The sequence below is a fragment of the Ips typographus genome, linkage group LG5, assembly GCF_016097725.1.
Source record: "Ips typographus isolate SLU linkage group LG5, UJ_Ityp_2.0, whole genome shotgun sequence".
NCBI lineage: Eukaryota > Metazoa > Arthropoda > Insecta > Coleoptera > Curculionidae > Ips > Ips typographus.
In genome coordinates, this window is record NC_138426.1 from 174,947 (window position 1) to 190,680 (window position 15,734).

At 39.3% G+C, this 15,734-nt stretch overlaps 1 protein-coding gene and 1 long non-coding RNA gene across 2 annotated transcripts in view; one reads left to right on the forward strand and one right to left on the reverse strand.

Annotated features, from left to right (window-relative positions):
- Positions 1-1,396: 1,396 nt before the first annotated feature.
- Positions 1,397-15,734, reverse strand: part of LOC145729792 (cartilage oligomeric matrix protein-like) — a 35,425-nt gene continuing 21,087 nt past the window's right edge. The window contains exons 3-17 of the mRNA XM_081980715.1: positions 15,511-15,681; positions 12,431-12,654; positions 12,149-12,377; positions 11,844-12,095; positions 10,733-10,903; positions 7,362-7,462; positions 6,851-7,063; positions 6,717-6,798; positions 6,431-6,663; positions 6,213-6,378; positions 2,876-3,053; positions 2,647-2,822; positions 2,281-2,596; positions 1,804-2,225; positions 1,397-1,747 (exon numbers count right to left, since the gene is read on the reverse strand). Of these exons, the coding sequence (XP_081836841.1) occupies positions 1,638-1,747; positions 1,804-2,225; positions 2,281-2,596; positions 2,647-2,822; positions 2,876-3,053; positions 6,213-6,378; positions 6,431-6,663; positions 6,717-6,798; positions 6,851-7,063; positions 7,362-7,462; positions 10,733-10,903; positions 11,844-12,095; positions 12,149-12,377; positions 12,431-12,654; positions 15,511-15,681 (3,044 nt within the window). The 3' untranslated portion in view covers positions 1,397-1,637. The remainder of the gene's footprint in view (positions 1,748-1,803; positions 2,226-2,280; positions 2,597-2,646; positions 2,823-2,875; positions 3,054-6,212; positions 6,379-6,430; positions 6,664-6,716; positions 6,799-6,850; positions 7,064-7,361; positions 7,463-10,732; positions 10,904-11,843; positions 12,096-12,148; positions 12,378-12,430; positions 12,655-15,510; positions 15,682-15,734) is intronic.
- Positions 13,373-15,021, forward strand: LOC145729797 (uncharacterized). Its single transcript, XR_014178467.1, has 2 exons — positions 13,373-13,543; positions 13,574-15,021. It is a non-coding gene; the product is annotated as an uncharacterized LOC145729797 (long non-coding RNA).

Here is a 15,734-nt window from a genome sequence, read left to right on the forward strand (position 1 = left end):
ACAAAAATACTCTATTGCAATAATTTTAGTTTTACTTCTCTCACAGCAGCCAAAGGGATAAAAGGACCTTCGTGATCTCGTTCACGTTCAAAAAATGATAATAAAGCAGCGACAAGCTGCTGGCTTTGTTTATTTAAAGCCATGTTTATTAACATACTCGTATACCCTCTTTGCTGATGACACTATCTCACTGCAGGGCACTCAGCTTCTTGGTCTGAAGCGGGGTGTGTTGGAGGCGCAGCTGAGGGCTGAACAGCGGTTCCGGGCCAACATGATGGTAAATCGCAGGGAATGGTTTTTGGCTTTAGGGACTTGGATGGCGGAGACCGGAGGAGGGTACATTTTTTAGGAATAAGCCTTGATCCTCGTCTTCATTGGGATGTTGATGTGGAGGCTACTGCTGGACGACTATGCGGAGCGGCTTGTGCGGGAAAAATATTTGGACTCCAGAGGAGGGCTGTTAGGCTGCTAGCGGCTCTGTCTTACCGGGAGGATTGCAGGTGTGCCTTTGTGGAGCAGCTGGATATTCTGACTTTTCCAGCTGCTTTTATTTTGGAGAGTTTGTTAAAAGAAATGAAGAGAGGTTTACTCTTCAGACAGGTATGCAGGGATATGAAACAAGAGGTCGCGATAATATCAGGCCAATCTTTAGCCGTTTGAGAAAGTGTCAAAACAGACCAGAGTTTATGGCTGTTAAAATGTATAATAGACTCCCACTTTCCGTCAGGAGCCTAAATTTTATTAAATTTAAGATGAATATAAAAAAACTGCTTTTACAGCTTGCGCCTCACAGCACAGCTGATTGTTTTAATGAAGATTTATCTTATGTGACGGTAAATAGTCTGAATGTCTATTTGTTGTGTGGAATAGCTTTTGTAAGTGTAATTTTTTTGACGTGTGTACGTACATATAGCTATAAATGATTTGATTTGATTTGATATTGTTACGGTTTGGGCCTACTATACTCGAGTCAGGATGAAACCGATGCGCCGTAATATCTGGCCGGGCGCGTATTAAAGTAGGCCACAGTTAGGAGGCGCCACCTGGAAGATTCGAAGCAAATCGCGAAGCGTTTCGCGGTCATTCTAGAACGTGGTTTGTGAATATAAAAGAAGCGGCGTCGACGAGAGAGAGTAGTAGTGTAGTGTAGTAGTGAATTTGGGAACGCGGTTAAGCTTAAATAGTGGAATAATTGTGGAATTGTAGTAGTGTTTTTAGTAGCTGTGTTAATTATTGTACGGAGTGTTTTAAAGTGTAAATAAATTTATTAATTGTTGAGTTAAATTGACTTTGTGTGAACCCACGGGAAAATCGTAACAATATGTAATATCTAGACCCAGGCTCTCGTATTTCCACTGCACTGATGTAATACATTAAAAAGGCCAACACAACTAAATACTCCAAGAATATAATGACATTTTATTGTACATAAATGATAGTAAACATTTTCTTATAACCTACATGCATGTTCCTTAAGTTAACTCAAACTTAAGTGGATTGATAAAAGCTCTCTTAAATATTATTATGAGTATACAATTATGAGGTAATTAACAATCGTTTGATTAGTAAAAGGCTTTTCTACAAAAGACATTCATTGCAGTAATACCAGTTTTTTGTAAAAAAATTACCTACTTTTACTAGTAATTAAAATCAGGATCCTGAATGTTTTGATAGATGGTGTTATCTACGTGGATTTTGGACTTCAGTCTATGCGGAAGCTCCTGATACACCTCTTCTCTAAGATTCTCTGGAACAAACCAGACAAGTTTACAATTAAATGGAACAATTAAATAGAATTCTTACCGTTACACCTATAAGCCAAATCAGACCAAATGATTTGTTCTTGCGAGAAGCACAACACACCAAGTTGACCACCCTGTAGACTGTTGTCAAATATATTGCCAGAGTCAGCGACCAAACTCTCTCCTTCAAATATTTTCAATCGGATAAGGCCGATATGAGGTCGGTGAATGAGAAACCATCTATACGAGGTCCTTTCCTTCCACCCGACATTTCTAGGATCAACCCAAAGCAGTTTCACTTGCCCTTTGGTATCGCCAGTGTGCCAAAGAGCATTTCTCAAATAAGTTCCTGGACCTGTTTCAGAATGAACTAGTTTAATTTGTATGCCCGGTTCTGCGACTGCACGGAACGGCGTCGGTTGCCAGTAAGTTTGAGCGTTTTTCTTCCACATCACCGTGTAAAAACGTTTGTTGTCTTGATAACTGCAAACAAAATTATTGCTTCAACAGTGTTAACAGACAGTACGAAAGTACAAACCTGAAAATAAACCCTACATAATCATCATCAATATCCGTGTCCACAAAAAAAGTCCCTTCAAAGTCTACTCCATAAAGTTTGTGATGCCCGACTGCCAAACCAGGGTCGCTGTTTATTGTTTGAACAATTTCTGCACCGTGATTGTATATTTCCCAATTTGGATCTATCTGGGATTCGCCCACTGGATCTAAAGCAACCGTTTGATATTTACTGAAGTCAGTTCGGTAGATAAGCGAGTTATTGGGACAGTTGTCGTAGAGGTCCCCGACTGGGTCCTCGTCTGAACCGTTTCTGCAAGCATCACCAACTCCATCTCCTAGAAAAACATTTTAAAGATTCTGCTTGTTTTTGTGTCTCGTGACTAACGATCAAGATCTGCCTGATCAGGATTGTATCTGTACACGCAATTGTCTCGTTCATTCGGAATTCCATCTTCATCTATATCAGGATCACACAAATCACCTATTCTGTCGCGGTCTGTGTCTGCTTGATCCGGATTTGCTATGTGTTTGCAGTTATCAATGTCGTCGGGAACACCATCACTTTAATTAACATTTAACAGACTATGCTCTCTAAGAAAAAACATACAACAAACCGGTCAATATCATAAGGGCTTTCACAAGCATCTCCCAAGTTGTTAGCGTTTACATCTTCTTGCCCCGGATTATAAATGTTAGGACAATTGTCGCAAACATCTCCTATTCCGTCACCATCCGTGTCTCTTTGGTTAGAGTTGACGTGTCTAGGGCAGTTATCATTCTCATTGTTTAAACCTGTACGTAATAGTAATTATAAGATACAAATAAAGATTGGTATCATACCTATATTAGTGAAACGATTAGGGGCGTATTACCTTTGCCGCGTATCGAACATAAACATGTTCTCAAAGACACAATAGTTATTTTTGTACCAAGGGCGTAAAACACAACTTTTACATGCGGGCGCAAACAAAATTTTTTGTACGCCGGGAATAATTAAGTAATTATATTTTTAACTTTTAAGGTGCAAGTATCACTTTAGTCATCCCGTATGTTGATTTTATTTCACTACCAAACCTTTTTGCAAATCTTGCAAAATGTATCAAAGCGGCACATACCAAGAGGCTGCAGACAACATTTTATACCGGGGCTGTCAGAGGCCTCTAAAGGGTCTTTAAACAAATACGAAGAACTTTTTAACAAAGACCCGTTTAGCCAGGAAACTATATAGCCTGCGGTAATGCGCTCATGATAGCACTGAGCGAGGCTCGAGATAAAAAGTGGATAGACACTTGAGCGAATGGATATGTCGTACAGTAGCAAGATGGCTTGGAACTTAATCAAAAAGCTAAATGGAGATCCAAAGCAAAACAAAGCGCCGCCAAAAGTAACCGCTAACCAAGTAGCTCACTAACTGCTTCTCAACGGTAAATCGGACAAAAAATGCCAAAAAAATGCATCAATCGGTCTCCAACAACCGAGAAAAACCACTTTAACACGCCCTTTCCCAAAAAGAGCTAGATAAACCCACTGAAAAATAGCAAAGCAGCAGGAGAAGACGACATGTGTGTAGAGCAAATCAAAAACTTCGGAGCAATAGTAAAGAACTGGATTCTAAAACTTTTTAATACCTGCCGAGCTACATTCCAGATCCCAAAAGTATGGAGGAAATCGAAAGTCGTAGCATTACTAAAACCCGAAAAAGACCCTGAGTCTCCAAAAAGCTACCACCCCATATCGCTTCTTTATCACCCATACAAGCTATATGAAAGGCTAATCCTCCAACGATTAGAGAGGATTGTTGACTCAAAAATCATTCCACAGCAAGCCGGCTTTAGACCTGGGAAGTCTTGCACCAGCCAAATACTAGCACTGACGGAACACATCGAAGATGGATTCGAGAAAAAAACAGATAACAGGCTTGGCACTCGTCGATCTAAGTTTTGCGTACGACACCGTCAATCACAGAAGCTTGCTGTATAAAGTGTATGATATACTGAAAGACTACCAACTTAGGCAGTTCTTAAAAAATAAAATATTATGCCTGGGCATGACACCATATAACTGAATCAGTGCACTCTTACATTGCATAACATTAAAATTGTCTCTAAGTTTTAAAAACTCTATCAAAGTTTTTAAAGCTTCGAATCCAAAAGCCTAAATAACTATAAACCTTGTTCACAACATGCTGATATAATGATTATTAAAGTTTAAGTGTTGCTGCATGTCTCCCAGATCCTTGCAATTACCTCTTCTCCGAAGCAACTCAATATCGATTACGTAGTCCTAAGACAAGGAAAAGCCAGACAACCTATCAATTGGGAAGAATGATCGGGCCCGGAAATTCTTGAGTCTGAAGTTCCGCATGCTCTGAAAGCAATGAAAGACCAAAAAAGTCCTGGTCATGACAACGTGCATGCATGCAAGTTCTTAAAATATTTGACTCAAAACATCTCACATGTTTGTACAATCGAATATACGATTCAGGTAAAATTCCAACCGACTGGCAACTTTTGTAACAATTCCCAAAAAAACATCTCCAAAGGATTGTAATGATTACAGACTTATAATGAGCCATGTTCTGAAAGTTTTTCTTCGAGTCATACACGGTCGAATATACACGAGGTGTGAAGAAAAGAGCGAAGAAACACAGTTTGGCTTCATCAGGGAGTTGGGTACGAGAGAGGCTTTGTTTTCAATCAAACTATTGATCCAGAAGGGTTATGACCAACGCCAAGGCGTCTTTGTATATGCTTCATAGATTATCAGAAAGCCTTCGACAACGTTAAACACGATATCATCCTAAATAGACTGCTCGAGATAGGAATGAACGCCAAGGACATCAGAATCATACAGGAACTATATTGAAACCAAATCGCGGAGATAAGAGTTAACAAAAACGTGACAACAGATACCTTCAATGTACGCAAAGGAGTCCGCCAGGGCTGTATATTGTCACCAATACTTTATACTTTTTAATATATACGTGGAAAAGGTCTTTCAAATGGCCCTGGAAGGACAAAGTAGAGAAATTAAGAGTAACGGATATCCAATAAACAATATACGATATGCACCAACTTTAAAGGATCTCCATGAAATGATGAATAGAATAGAGGATTTAATGGGCAAACGTTTTGGTCTTAAAATCAATGCTACCAAGACCAAACTCATGGTAATAGGCCGCCAGCCCATGATCGTCGATGGAAAAAATATAGAGTGGCTATCACGGCTTAAATATCTGGGTGCCACGATCAACAAACGATGGGACTGCGATGAAGAAGTTAAACTAAGAACGAATTATGCAAAAACACCATTTTTCAAACTTAAAAACTTCTTATTAGCTCGCAGTCTCCCTCTAGCACTTAGACAACGGGTAATAAAGTGCTACATATGGCCCATCTTACTACACGGCACGTGGTCTCTCAAAGTTAGAACCCTAAACCGCATCGAGGCGTTCGAAATGTGGACTCTCCTAAGACTCTTGCGCGTGACATGGACAGCACATGCCACGAATGAAAAAAATTCTAAGAACTGCAGGCTGCGAACGAGAACTGCTTAACATCGATAAAGAAAGAAAAGATTCCTACCTCGGCCATATCCTTAGAGGAGGCAAATATTACATTCCTAAATTGATTCTAGAAGGAAAAATAGAGGGACGTCGAGGCCCGGGAAGAAAGCAACACTCCTGGCTGAGAAACATACGGGACTGGTGTAACATTAGCGACGCAGCTACCATATTTCGAAGAGCCGAAAGCGGCGCTCTGCACATTGTATGAAGAGTACAGACAATCGCCAACGTGCGGCGAAGCACAAGGCACAAGAAGAAGTTCTAAGACAACATAAATTGTGTCCATATCTTGTCGAAATTTGTTAGGTATAGTTTGATGGTAGGTAGATGAATGACCCTGTCAGTCATTAAATAAGTTCCTAAAAAATAAACGAACCAAAACGTACCATCATTATCTATATCTGGATCACATGCATCTCCCATACCATCTCCGTCAATATCCGCCTGATCTCTATTAGGCACGTAAGGACAGTTATCGCAAACGTCTCCAACTTTATCAGGATCACTCTCAGAGTCCAACTGGTCAGCGTTTTTATGTAAAGGACAGTTATCCTACAAACCATCTTATCTCACTTTATTCAAATATGTGTTAGGGCTATTTTACATCAGTGTACACTCCGTCATTATCTGGATCAGGATCGCAAACGTTTCCTATGCCATCACCATCAGCGTCTTCCTGTCCAGAATTAGGAATGTACGGACAGTTGTCTTGCCGGCAATGTGGATCTCTGCAGCGAAGTTGCTGATCAGGCCAGCTGTCCAAGTCAGTATCCGGTCCACATTCCTCCCCATTACCCGCATAACCAGTAACGCACTTGCATATGTATTGACCCCAGCCTAAAAATCACTAAAATCACTAAAAATGCTTATCAAAATGATAAATAGCTTACCTAAACTTTCGCATCTAGCGTTTTGGTGACAACGCAAATTTTCGCCACAAATTCCTTCAATTCTCCGGCATTCGTATGAGCCCTATCAGATAAAAATTGTTTTCACAACAATAGAACTTTAACCGGAAACCTACAGGAGTGTTTAAGCATTGAGAGTCTGGACCACACACTCGAGCATCAGCGCATTCATCTATATCATCGCATCTCTGCCTGTTTCGTGCCGCTTCTTCTAAACCGACACCATGACTGCCGCGTCCGCTGTATCCCGGCGGACACGGTCCGCATCTGTAGCCTGGTGAAAGATTGGTGCATTCCACGTTGGGGTCACAGGGATGTACCAAATCGCACTAGAATGTTTAAAAACCAAATAAGTTTAGCGCGGATGCAAATAATGTGGTTTGTGGATTAAAAAAGTAAATAATACCTGTTAATAAACCGGCGACATACGAGCCATAACAACTGTTTAATGTGACAAATGCATATATTACTGTTTTAGGCTTATATTTTTAATTATTATCATTCCCGGATAAATATATGGGTAATTTTGTATGTTATTGTTGATTTTGTATGTTTCATTTGATTAATCCACAAACTACTTTTTCCTGAAATGTTTCACTAAGATTAGTAAAGTGAAAAAGTACTTACCTCATCTAAATCATGACAGTTTTGACCATCTCCTGTAAATCCTGCTGGACAGCCAGCGCAACGGTAATATGGGTCTTCGTTAGTTGGTATACAAGATATTCCTGTAAGTATAGAATGTTTGCTTTCTGCGTCAACTTATTGAAATGGATCCAAAACCGTTACATATTTCATTTTGTTTGATACAATTTACAGAGAAGCAATAATTGTTATGATCGTCAATAACGGTTCCCTTATAGTTTTCATTATCTTTAAAAGATGAATCGATAACCATAAGAGAGGTCAGTGTGGTTTACCGTTAACGGTTTATGAGTTGGCTACCTATACCTTGACAAACTAAAGATGATTGTATATCGTGTGTCGCCGCTTTCCTGTTGAGAGAAATTGATCACGTTTGAGTTTTCCAGATTCATTTTATTATCCCGAGAATGCTTCTGTTAATGCGGCTTACGTAGATAGTAAAAGGCACTGAGTTGTTTAGTTACTGTCGTACATCATTGAAATCACAACACAACAGGGCTCACAAACATATAGGTATGTTTCAATTTCATTGTCTCTAGTAGCAAGCCGGATTAGATAACAAATAATCAACTCAACTGGAGCATGTTATGATGCAACCTCAAAACTTTTGAAGGTTAGAAACTATGTATGTTAAGAAGTATGTAAAGCATCAAGAATCCGAGTGAACACACAAAAAAAATCATTTATTTAAACTTTAAAAATTAAGTAACTTATAAAACTAACACTCTGAGTGTAGTGCCAGCTTAATTTCTATATCTGGCATTTACTGACCGATTAATGAAAAGATAATAGCCGCATTCGTTTCAAGCTCCATGGAGCAAGCAGAGCGTTTTTGACGTCACAATGACGTAATTTGACAATTGGTCAAATTATGGTTTTCGCAAATTACGTCATCGTGACGTCAAAAACGCTCTGCTCGCTCCATGAAGCGTGAAAACGAATGCGGCCAATAAAAAATCAATAAACGCCAGAATCCTAACGTGCAGTGATTGACATTAAAATGTTATTGTGTATGGGTTACACTGGTGTAGAAATTTCAAAACTGCCCATTGTATATGAATAAAGAAATGCCTTAAATTAATTATCTTAAGATCGGTACTTTCACCTCCAGATAAATTTATTCTTAGGATAATTTCTATGAAAGTGTCTATAGTTATTATCTTTGGAATAAAATTATTCTCAATAAGTACCGGCTCTTAGGAGAAAAATAAACCTAAAATTGGAAAAAAACAGAAAAGTATCTATTTAATAGCCAAAAACTATTTTTGAAGGTAAATTTCTGTGTCAATTAAGTTACAGTATTTCTCTCTCCATATCAGTAAAGGCAATAAACCAGTTTCAAAATATCCACATCAGTATGTTGTGATTAGTATATACAAACATTTGTGTTAACTTTGTACTTTAATGAGCAGTTATTAAGCGAAAACTAAGAAATGGCAATTAATAACCGCTCGGTTAGCTCATATGATCTGCATCCTAAGGTATCCATATTATCCGGTTATCGAAAATCGGGCTAACGATCTGCGAGCCCTTCGAGAATTCCGGCTTCTCCACACGGGCGCGCATCCTGTTTGGAAATAAAACAAGATTATTCAGTTTAAATTTGTTATATTTAGATTAAAAAGTACAGAAGTGCTTCTGGCTACATTTCACTACAGATAAAAAATACCCTAGAATACAGAAATAGTCATGATGCGAAGCGGATCACGGATTACATGCATTAAAAAGAGAAAAATGCGGGATATTGGGGTTTGTTAGCAGGTTAGAAAAATGTAAAGTAAACAACAACCACAGTGGCGTAGCAATCCTAGAATTTAGAAAACAGTTTGTATATACCGGGTGACAATAAAAAAATGACAACCAAATTGTAACGAACATGTGACATGAAGGTCTATTAAGTTTGAAAGTGTTTGATATTTTTATTCGATTCTTCGTTAAAAATACTACATATAAGTTATGTTTTAATTTTATACAGTATTTTTAAGCTACTTTATTAAGATGTCAAACAAGAGAGAAAAAATTTTGTCGTTATCGGCATCGACAAATCTAACATCCGACGAACCATCAAGCGGTTGGAAGAGTTCGGCCATACTGGTCGCCGTCCAGGAAGTGGCAGAAAGCGCACCGTTGACCGAGAACGAGTCAGGAGAAATCCGAAAGTTTCCATGCAAAAAATCGCTCATGAGACTGGTATTAAGCGGGAATCAATCCGCCAAATAGCCAAAGAAGATCTACATCTCAAGTCTTACAAGCTCCAAAAAGTTCAACTTCTCACCGACGATATATAACATATAACAACCGCGTACGGCTTAAAAGATGCAAACGACTCCTTGTGGAACCAAATCCTCTTCTCAGATGAGAAGCTGTTCACCGTTGAACAAGCCCACAATAACGAGAACGATAGCAGCTGGTGTGTGAAGGCCCCGGACACTTCGCCCATCGTTGAACATTGCCAAAATCTCGCGGCAGTTATGGTTTGGGCCGGAATTTGCGCCAGCGGCAAGACCCTCTTCGTTTTCGTGGAACAGAAACGCCGTGACATTCTTGATGCCGTCGTACTTCCGTGGGCTCAGCAGCACTTTGGCGATGCAGATTGGACGTTCCAACATGACTCCGCTCCAGCCCACAAAGCAAAAGCGACTCAGGAATGGTGCCGGATCCATTTTCCGGATTTCGTTTCGTCGAAGGAATGACCACCCTACTCGCCAGATCTAAATCCGATGGACTACAGTGCGTGGTCTATTTTGGAGACCAGGACCTGTGCTACACGTCACAAAACTTTGGAGTCGCTGAGTAGGGAATGGAACCGATTGTCGCCGGATGAGTTGCGTGGCGCGGCAAAGAATTTTCGGAAGCGTTTGGTACTCTGTCGAGACGCGCAAGGAGGCCACTTCGAAACCGACTTATGAGTATGTTATAGTCAAAATATTTGTTAATTATTCTTTGCCGATAAATTTGAGTTTTGTTGCAAATTAAACATTTTATGGAGTTTTTGCAAGAGGTAATTTTTTTATTGTCAACCTGTAACTATTGCTTGCTCAATTTACTCTCTTTCATCAAGACTAAATCGGAAAACTTTAATAAAATAGTTTACTAGATAACAGTGACAAAATTCATGGCTTTAAATGTAAAACAGTCTAAACTCGTGCACCTCTGTGGTATTAGCGCTAAGCCACTGAGGAACCCAAACCTCCCACATTTTTGCTCACAAAAATTTTAAATACATATCAAAATATCTACACATAAACAAATAAAGTGCAAAAAATGGTTAATTCTACTTAAAAAATCTACCTGAGAATAAAAACTCCTCCCACTAAGAAGAAACTAATAGCGACTATAAGGTTCATGCGTACCTGGAGCACAAGGATTGAACTCGCATGGATTGCGACGTCTACAGTTCACTCCATCTCCTTCGTAACCACCAGGACATGACCCGCATTGGTATCCCCTGGCAGTGTCTCTACATTCTACTCCAGGAAAGCAAGGACGGTCCTCGCAAGTTTGACCAGGAGTACACGTGTAACCTTTAAAAACAAACAAATAAATAATGTTTATACAGTTTTTATTATATTTTTCATGATGATCATATTTATTAAGTTGGTTGTTGGTTACATCAGTTTTACTGTCAGTCATCATTAGCAAAACGACGGGGCTATAGAAGATTAATCAAAGCATACGATTGATAGCCCGCTAGCCGTCTTCATTCCAGTATAGTCAACTGGATGCCAGAAATGATAGTTGTTGTGCAACATCTGGTGACATCTGTACTCAACTCTATGAGGTAGAAAGTACAGATGGCGTTCCCAAATCTAGGAACAGCCCCATTAATTCCGCATCATTCGGTAAACACCGATCTGATTGGTTAAAAATGGTGAGGTTTTGTTTTTTGTTTATATTATTTTATATTTATATTTTTACCATTTTCAACCAATCAGATCGGTGTTGTATCGAATGATGCGGCATTAATGGGGCTATTCCTAGATTTGGGAACGCCATCTGTACTTTCTACCTCATAGAGTTGAGTACAGATGTCACCAGATGTTGCACAACAACTATCATTTCTTGCCTTCTCATGTTATGACTCCTGATCTATACATACAAGGTGATCCAAATTGATTGTAGGAGGATACTTGATTGAAAGGTGGAAAGTACATATAAAATAAACTCCAAACTGTCATATAAACTCTAGTCGAAAAGTGCCCTTTAGCGGAGCTATCAAACCCTAAAATATGTGCCCCAAAAACAGTTTTTTCCAAATTGGCAAATTTCTGACCATATTGAGATGGCAATTTGGAAATTTATAAATTTTTCGGACAGAAGCAAATTTTCTTATTTACGCACAAATGTATAAAAATGACCCGGATCAAAATCTGTCGTTTCGTTTCTAAATGGTGAGATTTTTATAATGAATAAAAAAAATCCTTATCCTTATCCATCCATATCCTTATCTTACTCGTTACTTACCATCACCTAGATAGCCTTTAGGACAAGGTCCGCAACGTGGTCCTTCGGGAGTGTCATAGCATCGAGCTTCACGAGCACAGCCAGGATTGTGAGTTGCACAAGTTGGCAGTCTGATTTCAGGCCGTTCTTTGCACAATTCGCACTCTTCGATGATTCGTCGCAACTTGTCGAAAGCTTCAGCTTGCTGCTGGCATTTTTGCACTTCCAGGTTAACCACCTTAATCAATTTGTTCAAAGCATCAATCATCCCAACTGAAAGTAAATCAGTTTACACTACTCTCGCGACATTTTTAAAAAAATCTTACCATCTGTGATTGTAGTTACCAAGGGAATGTCTCCCCTGTAATCAGGAGGATAAGCGGGAGCACCGTAAGGCTCTTGAGCTTGGATGTTTGGATCATCTCTAAGGGAATTGCTTACAGCCAAATCGAAATCTAAAGATTTCTCTATGGGCAACGGGCATTCGTTTCTGCTTAACACACCACGCAGATCTCTATGCCCATCTATATCCATGGAGTACTTCCTTTCATGGAACTATTACTTTACTAAATTAACTCAGTTCCTGAATCTTTTACATGATAACTTACCACTTCTAAAAATGGTCTTTTCATACTGGTATACATGTCTCTTAAAGATTTTGGAGTGGCCACCATACCATAAGCGACACAATCGATATATAAACTGGCATGGGCAGTTGGTTGAGACTGATTTACGGCCAATATTAAGGACTTGATAATGCTATCCTCATGGAGGACGTCTACAGTGAAATGTTGCTGTCTGGTTCTGCTCTCCTCCAGTGTTTGTACAATAACTGTTTATAAAAAAGTTTCGAGGTAAGTAAATTGTCAATGATGATCTAAAATTCAATTTTCTGGCAACGATTCGTTTATTAGTATGTACCAAGAATTCTTCTACCACTGTAGCCCCTACAAACAAGTTGCAAATTAATTAATTAACTTTCTATAAAGCAGAAATGAGTTTATTTTCTATGTGTGCTACTTTAAGTGTCAAATATATTATCGCAAGGTGTGACTATTTAAGAATTTCTTGAAATTTAGGAAAAAATTGCACAACTTGGTAACATCGCATTTGTGGTGATAGGCAACATGGAAAGTTTTCATATTTCCAGGGTGTAAATGACTGTACAACCCTTAAGCACAAATTTCTTGGCCAAAAATAAGACGATCTAGGGCTAGGCCAAATCACCTATATGCAAAGTTCCTTCATTTGACGCTATAACGGGCTAAAGTTCTCAAATTAATATCGTTTATCAACCCGCTTATCGTTTTTCACGAGATTGGGGACTAACAATTACTACATATATTGACAAGTTTTGACCTAAACGGGATATTTTTCCAATTCGTGGAATTAAAAAAAAAATACGTGTAGTGCGTAAATACAGGGTGGTATTGACCTGCTCAATGCGTTAGCAACCCAGGCTCGAGTACAACAAGATGCAATGACATCGTTACTTACTCAAATGAAACAGACTACACTAACCGACCCATCAAGTAGCAGCGGATCCCCTCGTGCTGTCATGCCTGAGAAATTCTCATCTTACGACGACGAGACCCAGGATTCAACTGTTTTCGAAAACTGGTTAGAGCGTTTCGAGTTTGCAGTTAAGATGAATCACCCTGGCGTTAGTGACTCCGATCGCGTTGTGATGTTTTTGACACCCCTCTCCGACACATCGTATCGTGAATTAAAAGAAAAATGCTAGCCCCAAGATATTGGCAGTCGAAATTATAAGGACCTAGTGGACCTTCTTAGAACTTTATACGCTCAACCGCGTTCGCTATAACTAGACCGTTTAGCGTGCCTTCAAATGGAAATCCTAACGATTCTGAAGGATTGCATCATGTGCAAGTCCCGCGTTGTCGTGCCAGAGCGTCTCCAGAAGCGAATTCTAAAGTCACTTCATGATGGACATCCAGCAATTCACCGGATGAAGCAGAAGGCTAGAGCTTATGTTTATTGGCCAAACCTTGGTTCTCAAATAGAGCAGTTGGTGAAACAATGTTCATCTTATGCTCAAGCAGCAAAAAATCCTATTAAACATCATTAAGCTTCAGTCTTGGCCTAAGCCTACCGCGCTTTGGCAACGAGTGCATATGGACTTCGCCGGCCCAATCAACGTACTTTACTACATAATTATTGTGGCCAGCTATTCCAAATTTCCAGAGATCCAGGCCATGTCACCAATCACGTACACTGCACTCATTAATGTCCTTCGACCAATAATTGCTCGTTTCGGTCTTCCGGAACTACTGGTCACAGACAACGGCACCCAGTTTAAGAGATTTTGTAAAAAACTTGGAATTGAGCATACATTTTCTCCACCATACCATTCTCAATCCAATGGTCAAGCTGAACGTTTTGTAGAAACTTTTAAGCGCAGTTTGATTAACTTCAAGGAGGGAGGAGAAATGAGCGAAAGAATCCAAGAATTTCTATTCAGCTACCGTACAACACCTTGTTCATCAGCACCTGATGGCAAGGCGCCTGCTGAAATATTCTTTGGACGCATGCCACGAACCATCCTTAGCCTTCTTCTACCAACCACAACTAGTTGTGTTAGAGACGAAGCAATAGATTCGCAATGTCCGAAACGTTTCAAGTGGGCGACTTAATCTACTGTCGTCGTCTTCGCGATCAACCGTGAACCTGTAGAACTACTGAAGCTGTTAAAGTAGTCCTCTACGATGTCAGAACACCCACCGGAGTCTCGCGTTTTCACGTCAACCAACTTCGTTTACTCTCAGCTAAAGAGCGGGAATTAGAAGAGATGACTGAAGACAATAATCTAAATGTTCTTTTTGACACATTTAGGATCCCGTCCTTGTTTCGTCCGCAAGTTCCGGTTCCTGCTCAAACACCTATCCAAAATCCATCTCAAAACATTCCGGACACATTGGTTACAGTCGGAAATCAAGATCAAAATAAACAGCCTATAGAGAACTTTGCAGAGCTTGAACCCAGACTCAGGCGCTCTCAACGAGATCGACACCCTCCAAAGTGTTATGGCTACTAAAAAGGGGGAGATGTTGTGAACCGAACATACCCAATGTGAGGTGATACAGCTTTTTTAGTAAGCCTTGAATGTTTTATGTTAGTTCAGTTGTTATGTCAGTAATTTTTAAGTGTTGTCAAATATAAAGTTCCTTTTTACTGCCTATTCGCCAGCGTATCTTTGGGATAAACTGCCTTTTCGAATAAAACCAAGGTTGCCAGACCTTCTACATAAAGTGTATAATTTTACATTAGGAATATTTCCAATTGAATTACTTGCACTTTACGTTTGCGCTGATTAAATTTTGCCGTTGTTATCAATACTAAAATGTAATGATTAAAAGTATAAAAATGTGGAAATTCTTTTACAGAATGACTGATAAAAGTATAGGTATACTCCAGTCACGCCGATCCGGTACTATTTTTTTGTTTACTCCAGTTTAAGTTCAATACTGGCTTAAAACGGTTGATTTGTTGATTTCAACGGATCCAAATATTTCACTGAACCCTTAAAAAACTAAATCAAATGACATTTTAGTAAACATTTTTAAGGATTCGTCACAGGTGACAATCTATTTTAGATCTCGTTAAAACAATATTGCATAATGATCTTAAAGTGCTAATAATAACACACACACACACACACTCGACTCACCTCTTTTAGTTTTCCGATCTAACAGCAACGAAAATTTGTTTTCAGCCCCAGGAAAATCGACGGAAAAAAGAGTCTCCACCGCACCTCTGGACCTTTTCTTCGGTTTGATGTGTTTGATGGACAGAATAAACGTATCCTGTTTGATAACATTCTCTAAGTCTTTGGTTATATCTGAAATCAAAATGATATGTGACTAAATTAGGTCGTCCGCTCCCAATTCAACG